The 14,270-nt window shown below is 48.4% G+C and overlaps 4 protein-coding genes across 4 annotated transcripts; 1 reads left to right on the top strand and 3 right to left on the bottom strand.

Moving 5' to 3' along the window:
* Positions 1–325: 325 nt before the first annotated feature.
* Positions 326–994, top strand: TRV_07044 (uncharacterized protein; the record flags this gene model as incomplete). Its single annotated transcript, XM_003018866.1, has 1 exon — positions 326–994. One exon carries the CDS (start codon positions 326–328, stop codon positions 992–994), a length of 669 nt encoding a protein of 222 aa, XP_003018912.1.
* A 3,136-nt stretch (positions 995–4,130) lies between these two features.
* Positions 4,131–5,435, bottom strand: TRV_07043 (uncharacterized protein; the record flags this gene model as incomplete). The annotated part of the gene is made up of 2 exons (XM_003018865.1): positions 4,131–5,161; positions 5,246–5,435. The coding sequence occupies 2 exons, from the start codon at positions 5,433–5,435 to the stop codon at positions 4,131–4,133; spliced, it is 1,221 nt and encodes a 406-aa protein (XP_003018911.1).
* A 938-nt stretch (positions 5,436–6,373) lies between these two features.
* On the bottom strand, positions 6,374–9,283 carry TRV_07042 (uncharacterized protein; the record flags this gene model as incomplete). The annotated part of the gene is made up of 4 exons (XM_003018864.1): positions 6,374–8,707; positions 8,762–8,926; positions 9,018–9,082; positions 9,145–9,283. 4 exons carry the CDS (start codon positions 9,281–9,283, stop codon positions 6,374–6,376), a joined length of 2,703 nt encoding a protein of 900 aa, XP_003018910.1.
* Positions 9,284–9,651: 368 nt separating this feature from the next.
* On the bottom strand, positions 9,652–11,771 carry TRV_07041 (uncharacterized protein; the record flags this gene model as incomplete). The annotated part of the gene is made up of 3 exons (XM_003018863.1): positions 9,652–10,793; positions 10,861–11,067; positions 11,177–11,771. Coding segments are annotated over 3 exons (1,944 nt in total), but the record flags the coding sequence as incomplete, so codon positions are not given.
* Positions 11,772–14,270: the final 2,499 nt, after the last annotated feature.

Below are 14,270 nucleotides of genomic sequence, written 5' to 3'. Positions count from 1 at the left end.
CAGAGATATGGATGCGAAATCAGGCAAAGCAAGGAGAAGTTCTGTTGATTGCCATGAAAGACAACAGTAAAGCCATGGCAACTTGCAGCGTTCAAAGACCCCCTCTAGCGGATCCCCTGAAGATGCAAGAAAGCGGCTGCTAGACAATGATAGTCCTCTAAGAGCCGCGACCATGCTTCTTTGTTCGCGGATGAGTTTCCCATAATCACGACTTTCCGTGGCATCTTTTCAGTCAATTCTCACTCAATCTTGAGCTACCTCATACCAACAAGGAACTGAAACCAGAATTTCAGGAGAAGAAGAGCGTTGCTAGAAGCCGGCTATCATGCGCCCAACCGCCGTCCTGAGACTCCGCCGCGCAGTGATTGAAGTCGAGAGAAAGTTCTCCTGCGGGCCAAAATCAGGAGAAATATTCCGTTCCAACAGGGGCTCGCCATCGTTCGACCATGTAGAGAACATTGGACAGAGTGTCTTTGAAGACCAGTACTTTGACTACCACCAACAGCTGTGCAAGAACGGCGTCTGGATACGGCGACGGGAAGGCATCTGGCAGGCCAAAGTGCGGACAGACCTGACCAATTCAACCTTCACCAACTCTCGGTTCGAAGAGCTGTCTGAACACGGTGAAGTGCTCAGGCTGGTCCAGCGGCTTGTGTCTGGAGTGAAGTTCCTGCCCACGGAGAGAGATGGCAGTGATGTGAGACATTCTGGGCTAGAAGTGATGGCTCGATATACGACATATCGGGATACCTGGAGGTTCAACAGGGAATTTGAGGTTGTGTTGGATAGAACGGACTTTGGCCATTGGGTTGGAGAGGTTGAGATACAGCGGGACATCGAAGTGGATGAAGACGAGACGAAGGCCTTCAACCAGCGTCAGGCTGTCTCTGCTGCAATGGACAGGGATATACGGGCCTTTATGGAGCGTTACCAGTGGGCATTTCCTGTCGACAAGCCTGTTGGCAAGCTGTCTGCGTACTTTGCAAAGAGATGATCAAGGGGTGACCGTTCTTCAACAAAGTCATCTTTCAATATGTGGGAGTGTAGCTCTATTTACCGGACGCTTTCTAGTCAGCAACGAGGTGGCCATCCAGGTGGCAATGAAGCTACATTCTTATTCTCTAGATACACGTGAATCTCTCCTTGATAATGGAGTACATCCATCTTTGAGGCTAAAATCGTCTTTTAAGCTGGCAGCCTTCATTCCACAGCCAATGCTGCCTACAGTAATATCTGCCCCCGCATTGTCAAGAGCCGAGACGACGTCCGGAGAGCTAGGAGCATTCAGTATAAACGATGTGACATGTTGGTTGAGACTCCTGGGACCAGGGCGGTGCTATTGATATTCGAAGGATAGAATATCTTGCCTCTGTCCAGGTACAGGTCCCATGCATAACCGAATCCATCTGGACTGTAGGATGCTCATCCTCATTTTCCCGAGAGTCAATATCAACGTTTTCTTGGGTGATTTTCCAGGTATCACCCTCCGATTCAATTCAACATTCGAGTTGAGGTTGAGGTTGACTCCTGGGCCTTCCCTGGGTAGCTGAAGAGAAGAGCTTGCGACTTCAAGTGTTTTGTCAAGGTATATGCTGCCACTTCTCCGGCATATCAAGGGACTGGAGTCGTGCGGTGAATGAGGTAGTTGTATAACTAGTCCCTTGGTAATTTGGTATCCTCAGGGGCAGTTTATCAACCCACGCTTCGGCCTTACTTCAGAGAGCAGGTTATCGAGAGGACGAGAGCATGTCACGATGACCTTTGGCCAGATACTAGATAACTAGTTAACTAACCATGCATGTAGTTCCTAGGTGGTTATCCGACATGGTATATGTGCCAGGTACAATAGATTGCACGGAGTAGGTGGCAGGCCGCGGACATGCAGCTATTTATTTATCGATCTTTCCGACGGCCAGCTCCTCCTGGAGAGATCTGCAGATCCAAATCCTTCCATCCGATTGGGGCTCACTGACAAACATGCGCATATTATCTGGTCACTGGTTACTGGTTCCTGGTTTCTGGTTGCTTAGTCGATTGACCAAGTGGCTCCCGGCATGCATGGATCCTTCGGGCCAGAGCATGTAACGAGCAGATCGCGAGGGAGGCTTGATCTTGACCGTTGAATAATATCGCGCTAAATTCATCGAGGCGTTCTGATTGGCTGCGGATCGGATTTATCCGCGTCCGGAGGCACGACTATTTCCCATACAGGATTAGCGTCTTACCATGAAACGCCGGCGCCACGCTAGTCCTAATATGGCCACGCACGGACCTTACATTATATAATATCATCTCAAGAAAACTCTATTTTTTGAGTTTGGAGGCCTTTTTTAAACCATCCACAGCGCTGTTGACTCTAATCTTTTACCCAATATCCATACACACTACGAGAAAACGGACAACGAGCTAATAATAGGCGTGCCTGCAGGACGTTGATAATAACTGCGTTGATATAACTAACGTGGGACGGGGTTAAGAGCAGGCCAAGGCTCTTCGCATGTGAAGGCCAGTCTGCATGTCTTAATGCCTCTTTTACTCCCAAGGTACATACTAGGTTACCATGGATATGACGACAAGCTTATCGGTTCTTCATAAAAGTTATGAGGGCAAAGGATGATGTTGCGGTCGAGAAAAAGATGATGGGTTCCGTGCATCATTGTTCGAGTTGAAGGTCCGACATGGAACCGACAAGCATTAAACAGCCTTGGTTCTGATGCTCGACCTGCCAGTGACCACGCTGAAGAGGCAGGCTGTTTGACATATACAACTGCTACACCAAGACTGATGCATTCTTGTATCCCTCTTTCACTAGAAAAAGCTCGAAAGAACATGATATACCCAGGGGTTAATTCTCAAAACCCCTCGCCCTCGGCAGCGGGGAAGAAGATCGTTATATCAGGACCAGGAGCAGGCATTTAAGCCTGGAAATTGATGATGAATTTGCTGCGGCTGAGGCGTGAACTTGTAACTAATCATTTCAGCCATAATTAGAGACGTGACTGTGCCGGCATGGCCATGTGGACTGCGAGAAAGAAAGGCCTGATTACGACCATTGTGGAAAATGGCTGGTTCGTGGTCAACACAGGAAAGGGGATTATGGGGGAGGGAGGAAGGAAAATGATGAATATGTCCTGCGGTTCATGGCATCTCCCCACCTTCACCTCATGTTGATCAATACATAGAGGGTCAGATGTGAGTGAGCAGTTTCAGGAAGTCGGGGGTACTCTCGGACACAGGGATCCGGCTTCCATACTTTGGGGGTGGCCACCATTGTGCTCCCAAAAGCAAATATGATAGGATATTCTCTCTCTCTCTCTCTCTCTCTCTCTACTCATGAATAAATGTACTTACGTATACGAGGAGCAGCTGTTCAAGCTTGACCGGCGATGTCTTACATGTTTACTCTTTCGTACTGACCCTCGTCGATCATCTGCCATCACTCCTCAGCCCTTTGCAGTGCTTGTACATGAAACCATATCCATACTCATTAGATAATAACTATTCGCAATTTCCTATATCTAGATACACGCACTCCTATTCAAGCTTTTGAAACCGGGAAATATCTCCTTACCTCCCTCCCAAACACCCTTCTTCTGGAACCGTCATGGAACTCTTGTGGAACTTCATTATGCTAGTCCGCACTGTTCCTGGTAAGCCTTAATACCGCCGTCGTGGTTTACGTTAGCTGCCAGCCCTACAATGACCAACTGTAACTTCACATGGATAGTATATATCAATCTCAGGAAATGAAGCCAATGCAGCTGAAATTAATTCTCCTTGTTGACTCGCGTTTCTGAGATTAATTAGCCAATGGACGTACTTGGAATATTGATATTGAGAACTGGACCAGTAATATTTTTTTTTCAGTCAAGGATTGTTATCATTCGTATCTAGTCTTGCGAAGTTCGTTATTCGTTACTCATTCTAGTCCGTAACTCTATTCATGTAAACATTCAGACTCCAGTATGATGCCGCTAAGCATAAGCTCCATTCACAGATCCAATGAACAAACAGCTAACACAAGAGAATAGACGGATAAACCCTGTAGCACCTCGTTAGAATATTGACGAGAAGAATTGAAATTGATGTTCGTATTCCCGTTATGGAAAATGCACGTTAAAAGGTTTAGATTAGATGGTCTGGCTTCGGCGTGGTTTTCCTCCTTGCAGGGCAGCTCTCGCTCGAAGGGCCTCCCATTTCAGATGGTATTCCTCCGTCATCTGGCCATCAGGAAAAAAGGTAGATATCATACTGCTGCCCAAGTTCGGGTATTTCTCTTCCACGGCGAGCAACGTATCCATAACGCCAATTTCACCTATAACGTCGAGGAACTCCAAAGGAAGGCCGAAGGACTCTGGGGTGCGTTTTCCTCCAACGACGTACGCATTCTGGATGGTTCCCATGCCACCTGCGGTGATAACATACCAAGCATTGGTTTTGAGACCAGCCGCAAATATAACAAGCAGGACCCAGAATACAGCAAGGATGAAAACCGCAACTCTAGTAAAGATGTCACAAGGTAAATCTCTCTCCTCCGAACCCACAGCCATTTCTTCGAGGTCGAAGCCACGCCCATCTCCTATGATGACAATAGCATGTTGGCACCCGGCACCTTTTGTCAAAACCACTGTTTTCTCCGAGTTTGCGCAACATGGCCACTTCTCCCGTCGCCATTGGCGCAGACAACCTGATATGATAGACAGTAAAGAGCCAGTTAGGGTTGTCAGAAACGGTGACCAGTCACCTTCTCTCATGAGTGGAACTGCTGGAAGCAAGAGTTGAAGGAGCGTGGTGAGCATGCCGCTGTAATCGAATTTATCTCTTTTAGGTCGACCCAGGCCTTCCTCCTTGGCCTTGTATATGGATACACAGAGGCCAGCTTTCTTAGGTTGTCTCACATTGGCACAAGTACCGTGGGTGGTTATGCTGTCAAGTTTCAACTGATCCCATTTTCGAGTAATATTATCTTTGAGATGGTTGTGGACGTCCTTGTGCTTCCAGTAGTCATGATCCCGCAGTAAACGTCCAAGTACCCAGCTGGTATTGTCAAATGAAGTGCCTGTCTCGCCGTTGATGATCTTGCATGGGTGATCAGTGTCGGGCATGAGCCTGTTCTTCCCGATAGCTGATACCACAGCGTTCAAACCGTATGAAACGCATCCTGCAAAAATCTGTTAGCTACAACTGATAATAACTATAGAGAGCAACAGTCAAGAAAACTATGATGGCAACTGGCGTGGCCTACCAAACGAGAAAGCAGCAGGTGGAACTGGAGTTCCAACAAGCTGAGCAAACGCATGTTCTACAAAATCACCGCCGAGAATGAAGAGAACGGACAGGATGTCCTTAGGGTCGGCCCAGTGTATAGCAACTCCTATAGACGGCTCCCCAAACTCAGGCACTCTCCGAACAAGTTCCTCAGCCACGGGAGCCATCTATTCCCTGTCCCTGGTATATAATTGCTGGTGAAGGGGTATACAGACGTCCCTGTGTCTTCCTGCGTGTGCGATGTCGGGACTGTTGTGGTTGTTGGTGGTGGGGACGATGTTGTGAGGGCATGTCTGGCAGTAGCATTCGGAGTCGTTCTTATATATCAACCAAAATGGACCCTCTTATTGCTGGACAGGCTGCCTCTAGCCCTTTTGCCGTCACCTTAATCATCAGCATCGTCAGTCATCACCATCATGTTCCTCGTCTCCATCAAATTTGTCTCCTGCTTGTCCATTAGGTATACCCCGTGACCAGCTATGAATTGGCTTGCTGCACGACGGTGTAACTCGAGATAATCACCAAAAGACAACCGGCGGCCGACTCAGTTGATGCCGTCAGCTGTCAGCTGCCTTGGGGTATGGCTCGGCTATTGCCAGCGATGGAGTAGTCCCTTGATAATCTTCGCGTGGTCGCTTGGGGGTCCACAGCATGCGCGCATCGCGGGCATTCCGTGGATTTATCCCGGTCACAGGAACAAACAACCACGGACGAACAGCCTGACTAAAACTATATATTATCGGATCCCTTGGAATAATGCAGAGTGGAATTTCAGCATGCCTGGCCTACTGTATATTACTAGAGAACTATTGCCGCGCTTTGTACAGTTAGTTGAAGCTTTCCATTTCGTCTACTTTCTATTGGATCGCTCACTCAGCGCCCGTGGCTGATAACTAGGTACCACTGTTTGATCAGGGGAACAGCCGACGGATCCCGCAGGCCCATGAACCAGATTTTTATCGAGGACAGAAAATAATGGATTTAAATTTTAACAATACATACAGGGCTGGGCAGATGTATCGTTCTCATGTTGAGTTCTCCTCCCACTCCGGATTCTATAAAACGGGGTAGATTGTTAGCATATATCGTCCAGAGTAATTCAAATTCAGCAAGCGGTGGTGGGGTCCCGTAGACTAACCTTTCGGAGGATGACGAGCCCTTCAAGAGTACTGCTTAGACAGATGTACTCTTCGTCTTCTAGCTCAGCTCGCTCTCCATACGATAATAGCACAGGGGTGCTTTGTGTTTGCCAGCCTGTGATGGTTTTAGGCCTTCCGGCCTGACCTACCACATCGACGGCCTGACCAACACGAACGTTGACAGTGAGAGGTTTGAGATCCTCGTCTAGAGTGACAAGGAATCGTGGGTTCATGGCGGTTACAAGGTAGTAGAGGAGGTAGTGAGAGTCAGCCAGGATAAAGTCCTTAGCGTCGATCATCGCCACAAGAACTGTCAAGAGGCCGGCCGCTGCAACTCTGGAAAGAACTTGACGATCGGTATGGAAAGGGTTCACGGACATGCTTCCCTTGCCCATGTGGAGCAGTCCCTGGGCAATGCGGACCATGAACAACGAGTTTTGATCGCGTTGGTAGTAGCTTGCTAGCTGGCGGAGCAGTTGTGCCAAACGAGCATTGTTGGTGCCTGCTCCTAGCAACCCCATAGCGAAGATGGCGTTGATAGCAACATCGTTATCGTTATCATGACTGTACCTGGAAAGTGTGTCGTACACCTTCATCTGTGGATTGCTCGGGCTGATCAGTCCCATGGCAAGAGGAACCGCCTTTCGAATATTCGCAGCACCGTAATGCATCAGATGGCCAAACTGTCGAAGAACCATGTCCTGGCCGATCTCCTCACCCATAGCAATCAAAGACAGGCCTAGGACGGCATACGACTGCACAAGCTCTTCGCCCTTGTTTTCTTCCTTGTCCTCAAAGACTTCGTTACAAATATGGAGAAGTTCTTGTAGTTTCAGGACCGTGCCGGTTCCAGCCCACGCACAAACTGACGCGAGAACGGATGTTGGCTTCGCCATGGGATGCTCAATCACCTTAAGGATATCCAGGACCACCTCAACTTCCTCTTGTTTTCCAAAGTAGAGGAGTGCAAGGCCAAGCGCCATGAAACGAGTCCACTTATCCTTTAAGTGTTTTTGTCGCTCTTCATCCATTAACGTGGTGGCTATGGCCTCACTAACCTGGTGGTTGGATGAACCTACAAAGATCATACCAAGAGACACAGCAGCCATGGCAGAAATTTGCATGTCGACAGTCACATCCTCGACAATTGGGAGAAGCAGCTCAAGAAGTTCTTCCTTGCATGATCCAGCATACGCTAGACCAAGACCCATGATAGATGCTACCCTCATTGGAATGCTCTTGTTCTCAAGATTTTCATAGTCTCCGAGAAGTGCTAGAGCGGGGTCTGAGTCGACCCTCACACCTGCGTTCATAATACCAATTCCAAGCAGAGCTCCAGCTCTGATTTGGTCTTCTTCCGCATAGGTGAACTTGTCTATCTGGTTCAAACCTTCCTCGACATCCCACTGAAGAAGCATACCCAGCGAGGCTGCAGTTGACAACATTCCATCATCCTTCGTTTTCCAAACCCAAGGTCCTTTGTCCCCGTCCACGAGCATCATCTTATCGTTTCCAAAACCGGCATTGGTAAAAGCGTTAACGAAAGCACTGGCAAGGTTGTGTCGTGCAGAGTCGACATTGGTAAGGCTTCCTCTGTTGTTTTCGAGGTGGGTTTTGTAAATATCTTCCGGCATTTTTGGCTCAAGAATATTCAGCTCCTTTGCAAGGGATTTGAAGTGAGTGGGCAGGGCGATGTTGTTGAGGCAATCTGCTAGTTGCATGTCATCATCTTCAAGCTCAAGCCATATCCGTTGACGAGCAACTAAAAATGCCATTTGGTATTTTACCGCCTTGTCCGTTGTCTCTTGGAAGTCACTCTGAATCAGTTCAAGGTCATTGAGGCGTATTGCGATGACGATAGCCTGCGTAAGTTTCTTATATTGGAGATATATGTCGTGGACGGTGCGTAAGAACTGATGGTCCTCTGGGTATGTGAGCAAGTTGACCATGCTGACCATGTACAGACAAACCCGCGGGTAAGTATTCTCGTCAACAAAACGGGGCAATTCCTCGATCATCTCTAGCTCACTGAGCAAGTCGACAGCGTCTGCCTCGGCGTTATGACTGAGGAAGTAAGGTACAAGGGACAACGAAAGGTCCACAAGATCCTGTACATCCTTATCATCGGTCAACCGGTTTTGGTATTCCTGGCCTATTTCCAGTGCCAGGTGCCGAATATATTCGTGGCCCCAGGATCCAAGATCGTCTGATTTCGCGAGAAGGCGATATTTAAGCGTTTCTAGTTTGTCTTCGACTCCATATGTCATTCCTAGCACTGAAAGAATATCCGCAAGGGAATCCTTTATGGGTGGTTAGTTTTCAGGCTAGTACATTCGAGAAAGCGGATTCCGTACCTTATTATCACCAGACGACCATTCATCGTATACCTTGGTAAGGTCGTCATAATGTGGCCTGAGAAATTTAAGTGGCTTCGGTACTGCTGTCATGGAGGAAGTAGAGGTCTTAATGAAGGTTTTGATAGCCTCAAGAGCTGGTTTGTAAAGGGATGTGTCGGATTCCTATGCGGTCACGCCAGTTAGGTTATCACATCTAACACAAGACTGTGCCAGCTGCTTTGGAAGACACCTAGCCTCCAATAGCTCAACATACCTGTAATCTCTCCACGAGCATCTCAAGCTCATTTTTAAGCTGTTGGTCTTCCTCATTGAGTTCCTCTGGCGCGCAAGTTAGTAGCCAGCACTCAACACAAACAGCTTGCGTACAAAGCCGCGCGCACCTTCTTGAGGTTCCTCCTCCTTTTTGCCGTTCACAACAGGCTTCCCATCCTTGCCTTCATTTTCCCCTCCATTTATTTCCTTCGTGTCCTCTGCCTTGCCCTTCCCAGCACTGGAGGATGACAGGTCGTCCTTCGCCATGGGAGTGACTGTTGAAGAGGAGGTGCAAATACAGGAGTGAGCGCAGCTCTGTCTATAAAAACCCTACCTGACAAAGCTTTCAGAGGATGTTAGAGATCCAGTGCTCGCGGTGGTTGTCTTGCGGGTGTGGTAGGTTGTTCTGCGTTGTATGTTGTTCAGCGGTTTGCTAGTTCTCCGAAGCTCGTTTTTGGTTTGCTTTTGGATCTGGAAGCTTCAGAGTGATTACGTAATCTATATTGCGATGTGTGTTATGGATAGAATCAAGGAATCAAGGACAGATAGGGCTATGTATTCATATATATTCAGTAAATCTGGCATGGCCACTAATGTACAATATTTGGGCATTGCTAGATAGGATAAAATAACTATTAAGCAGAAATTTCGACACCCTCTATGGATATCGGTTCCTCTTCAATGCAAAAAAGATCATCAGCTTTGAGCGGAACGCTCTCCGGCTTCTCGTCACTGTTAGTACAGCCGCCTATTTCTTTCCTAAACGTTTGAAGAAACGAAACTTGTTCATTTGTGGATTTGTCATCGTGCGTTAGTTCCCCTGTGTACGGCAGCACTGGAAGCTCGCGGATGTCTGGAAGCATTCCTGGATAGACGTCCAATAACGTAGACAAGGTTGAAGGGGAATGAGCGAGATCCTTCTCCTCAAAGTTCGGTTTCACTTGTCTTTGGGTTGGGTCGTCATATTCCTCGGGAGGCCGGTGTAGCTCATTGTGGACCGTCGCTATGGCGAGATCATCTTGGACAGCAAATGCCGGGTAGACAAGGTAATAACCACGAGCACGCATGAATTCAAGCATATAGTCCATCCATGAAGGGTATGATTTCATGATAACTTTATGGACGTCCTTTCCTTTCTTTTGTATAGATGTAGATAGTCGATGGGACAGGAACGACTGGAATTCTGCCCACATATCTCCAAAATACAGTACAGCATTGTTGTCAGGTATCTGCCACAGCAATGTTGGAATCTCAGCAGACCGCCCTTTGGACAGATTAGGACTTGATATAGCCATGGGTACTGAGAATGGTTTCCCGTCTGTTGGACGAGAAGAGGGCAGCTCTAAGGAGACGCCAAACAGGTGGCCTGGAGAATTTTCACTGTCGCCATATTTATACTTCAAGAGGGAATATTTGAGGAAATGGAAAAAGGAAGGTGCCAATTCTGTGTCTGGGGAAACCAGAACGACATGGGAAAGGTTGGGGTTCTTCGGGTAGAAGGAGTCCACTGTTCTGACTGCAGCCTCTTGTGACGTCAGGACAGAGGGTGAGATTCTTCGCCGAAGAGTAAACTGACGGTGAGCTGTCTTGGGCGGCCAGCGAAAATTTTTGAGAAAGTAAAGCAAAGTCGGGTCAGCATCAACAGGCAATTCAATGGTTAACCCCGGGGCCGGCCCGAAGTAATCTGCCTCTTGGAGAGATCTGAGTAGTTTCCTGGGGCCCCCTGAAGAGTTCGGTTGGACATTAATGAGTATTTCCGTGTGCACGTCATTCCAGGCTACACAACATTAGCACTGCTGCCACACATAAATCCAAGGATTAGGAGTTTTAAATGATTTTCGTACCTTCAAGAGAAAAGGCATCCAAATCTGCAATCCATTTAAAATTAGAGAGCGGGCTGGGTAAGCTGATATGCGTTATTCCCAGTTGAAAGGCCCGAAGCTCAATCGCGTCGATGAAAAACGCTTCTTTAAATTCTATGTCACGGGTAATGAAAACTCGAGGAGCTAATATCCGATACATGTGAACCAAAGCAGCCTTGACGCTTAACTCTAGGCGCCAGGGGCTAGATGTGGATGCGTGAATTGGTCGCGCATCTACAATCATATAATTAGAATAAACGATATGGCTATGCTGAATAAAGATTTGAAACTCGCATACCGTGCCATGTTACAGGGCAGTCCTCCTCTCTGAATCCATTGGCTCTCTGGATATCAGCAAGGGGGATCTCGTCTCGCCCCATAATTGCGAGATGGACCGAACTCCGCTTTCTCGCGGCCATGTCGCATGCGACGGGGAGCATATCGCCTAGTGACTTCAGTTGCCCAGTTGCAAAGATAACAGATTCCTGACCTGCATCATAACTCAAGCTACGAGTTGAATATAGCGATTCAAACAGCGACTCGAACTCTATAGGTCCTCGATAATATTTAATGCCATTCTCGTCCGGTGTGCTGTCTATTTCAGCTGGCTCCGATCCAAAATTGGTTTCACGGGATGGGCGCAACCATGGATCATCCAAAAATTGCGATCTTTGGCCGACATCTTCCACTCGGGTTGGTATATGTTTGCAAAATATGAAAACGACGAAGGCAACGAAGAAAACCAAGGCGATGCGCCTTCGTCGCGGAAAGCGCCTCCAGAAACTCCCTAATGATAGTCCGTATATAGAGTCGCGACGGTTATGGTCGTCATATTTCTTTCCGAGCTCCTCGTCACTGAGAAATAGGTGTTTCGACGAGGCCATCGTTTCGGTCTATATGTAACAAATCGCAACTACAATATCTGCACCTGGGTGTTAGTTGGCCTATCTCCCCACAGAATTGACTAATTAGCAGGGAAAGAGACGCACCGCGCATAGAACAGATATGCAGTACTCCGTAGTGATCATGAAAATAGAATACCCCCTGAAGGAGCTTATGCGCTGTGCATGAATCAACCCCAGTTCGACGAGAGACAGTATATCATTGTTCTCCGTGATCGAGACGAGGTGCACATATAAGCAAGGCTGCTCCTATGACACTCTGAGAAAGAGAAGAGCCGTCTGGTCTCGAAGTACTAGGACAGATAGCGATGCCAGGCGAAGGCTCGAGCCGTCGAGATCAACTCTGGCTGGATGGTTGTCTCTCGGGCTTGCTTGGTCGTCATTCCTGGGCTGAGGCTGGGTCCGCCCACGTGATTGCTCCATGGCCGCCCCCATGGTTCGTCTTCGTGAAGCTAACGAAGCAACAAACAATCAGCCAGCCTAAGTACAACTATGGACAATGGGGAGATGGCACAAAGCCTCATATGGACTGTTTGGCCTCAAGATCTAGATGTACGGAGTTATAAACATGGCTAGGTAACGGCGATCTTCACATCACATTTGGTGTTGCAGAACATCCCAACACGGTGACACAGTTGAAGTCAGCTTAACAGGCTGATCATAGCATTGGGAGTCCAGGAAGTGACATTTCATTCCCAGGTCAAAATGCAAGATTTGCTCCATACGATCGACCTCCTCCCAGGAGTACTAATGTCTTTAAGAGGGTCCTCGGTTCACCGCCAACAGATGACCATGTTCTGATAAACCGATAACAGTGAGATTATTGCTGGGTTACTCCATAAGTAAGCAGCAAAAACCTGTCTTGGGCAATATGAATGGTCACTATTGCTCACGACTTGAAGACCTGGACCTTGTTGACATGTTAGTCAAGAGGGCCGTCGTTTTGGCAATCAATTCAAAGCACGCGGGCTTTCCTGAGACGTGGCCGAATGGGATGAGAACCTGAGCATGCATGCGTGATGCCAGACAGAGTGCATATATCTCTTGAGCAAAAAGTTGTGCAAACCTTCAAAAGTATGGAGCCCGGTTGGATTTGAAATCTTTTCGGCTGTTATGCATGCAAGAAACGGATCTTAACATTAAAATTCTGCAATCGAGAATAATGCCCTAACTGTTAACTAGTTACTCTGTATGTTCATGGCGATTAGTGCGGTTCAGAATTGAAAAAAAAAGTGGTGTTTGCTTCCTTGAGTTGCGGCCGAGAGGAACCAGGTCTTGCAGGCCACGGCCTCTCCCTGATCGCCCTGCAGTGCTTGCTTGGAACGGAGTCTGAATTCAAGAGCAGTTGCTTTGTCTCCACGGACGGGCCTGACACGGCGTAAGACTCATTAGTGGCTGGATTAGTGTAGTTTGCGGCCAAAGGTCTGCTAAGATTATTGAAGGTGTAGATAAGAATGAAGTCCAAGAAAAATATACGTATTTCCGAAGCAAAACCAGCAACCACGGACCCCATCCCCCATCGGGGAACAGAGTCTACTTGACCTCGAACATGTTTGTAGATCGGGAACTGAATCCTGAAAAGTGTGCTCATCCCAACAAAAGAGAGAGGACCTCGATCCAGTAGCCGAACAGATACCCGCCTACTTACATAATTTTTCTGTCACCGACCGTTCATCCCGGCAAGAAATGAAGAAAGGAATACTCCGTAGAATTATAGACGCCTCAAGTTTGAGCTTCCGGAGGAGGAACAAGGCCGGACAAGGCTGGTAGGAGGTTTCGTGTTGGATCGGCAGAGCGGAGAGCCAGTGTATCCCTGGCCAGCACATGCAGATAAGACGGCCCGGATTTCTAGATGTTCGATCCGCGCGGTGTTCTCAGGGAATCGAGGCCCAAGCAAGGAGTTGTTGTATGCCAGAGCATGTTGCAAGTCGGAAGAAGAGCATTATTGGCAACATGGATGTCTGGTTCGCGGTACCACCCCCCAACACATCCGCCCTTCGGCCTGGCCTCGCTCCCAGTCGGTTTTCGATGTCGATCCCAGAGCCGTCCCTATATTCTGCCTACCTATAAGGCGCCCTGCATCGCGGTCCGCCTTTACCGCCGGGATCCTTGGGCCACCACCGGTTTCACAGCTGCAGTGTGGCTTCAGGAGCAGAAGACTGCACTGCACACTCGCGGTCCGCTAATCCAAGCAAGCCCCTTGGACATACGGGCTCTGAAGCGCGGTCCTTGCTCGCTCTGGCCTCGTCCAGCCCCTGCCCAGCCAACGCTGGCTCCTCCACAGCCCCGTCCCGTCCGTCGCCGTCGCCGCCGCCGTCCCTTTCCCTCGTGTCCTGCGGCGGTCCTGCTGTTGCTGCTCGCGGGTCTTTCTCGCTCGACGTCTCCCTTTTCCGTTCTTGGTGAGCAAACCACGTGATGGTTCCAGACCTCCTTACATAATCCGCTGCCTGAGACCCAGTGTCACGTGAGTATATTCCTTTTTTTTTTTTT

Source organism: Trichophyton verrucosum, assembly GCF_000151505.1.
Source record: "Trichophyton verrucosum HKI 0517 chromosome Unknown contig00872_1.f1.exp, whole genome shotgun sequence".
NCBI lineage: Eukaryota > Fungi > Ascomycota > Eurotiomycetes > Onygenales > Arthrodermataceae > Trichophyton > Trichophyton verrucosum.
Note: the sequence above shows the minus strand (reverse complement) of the source record. Positions and strands in the feature narration are given on the sequence as shown.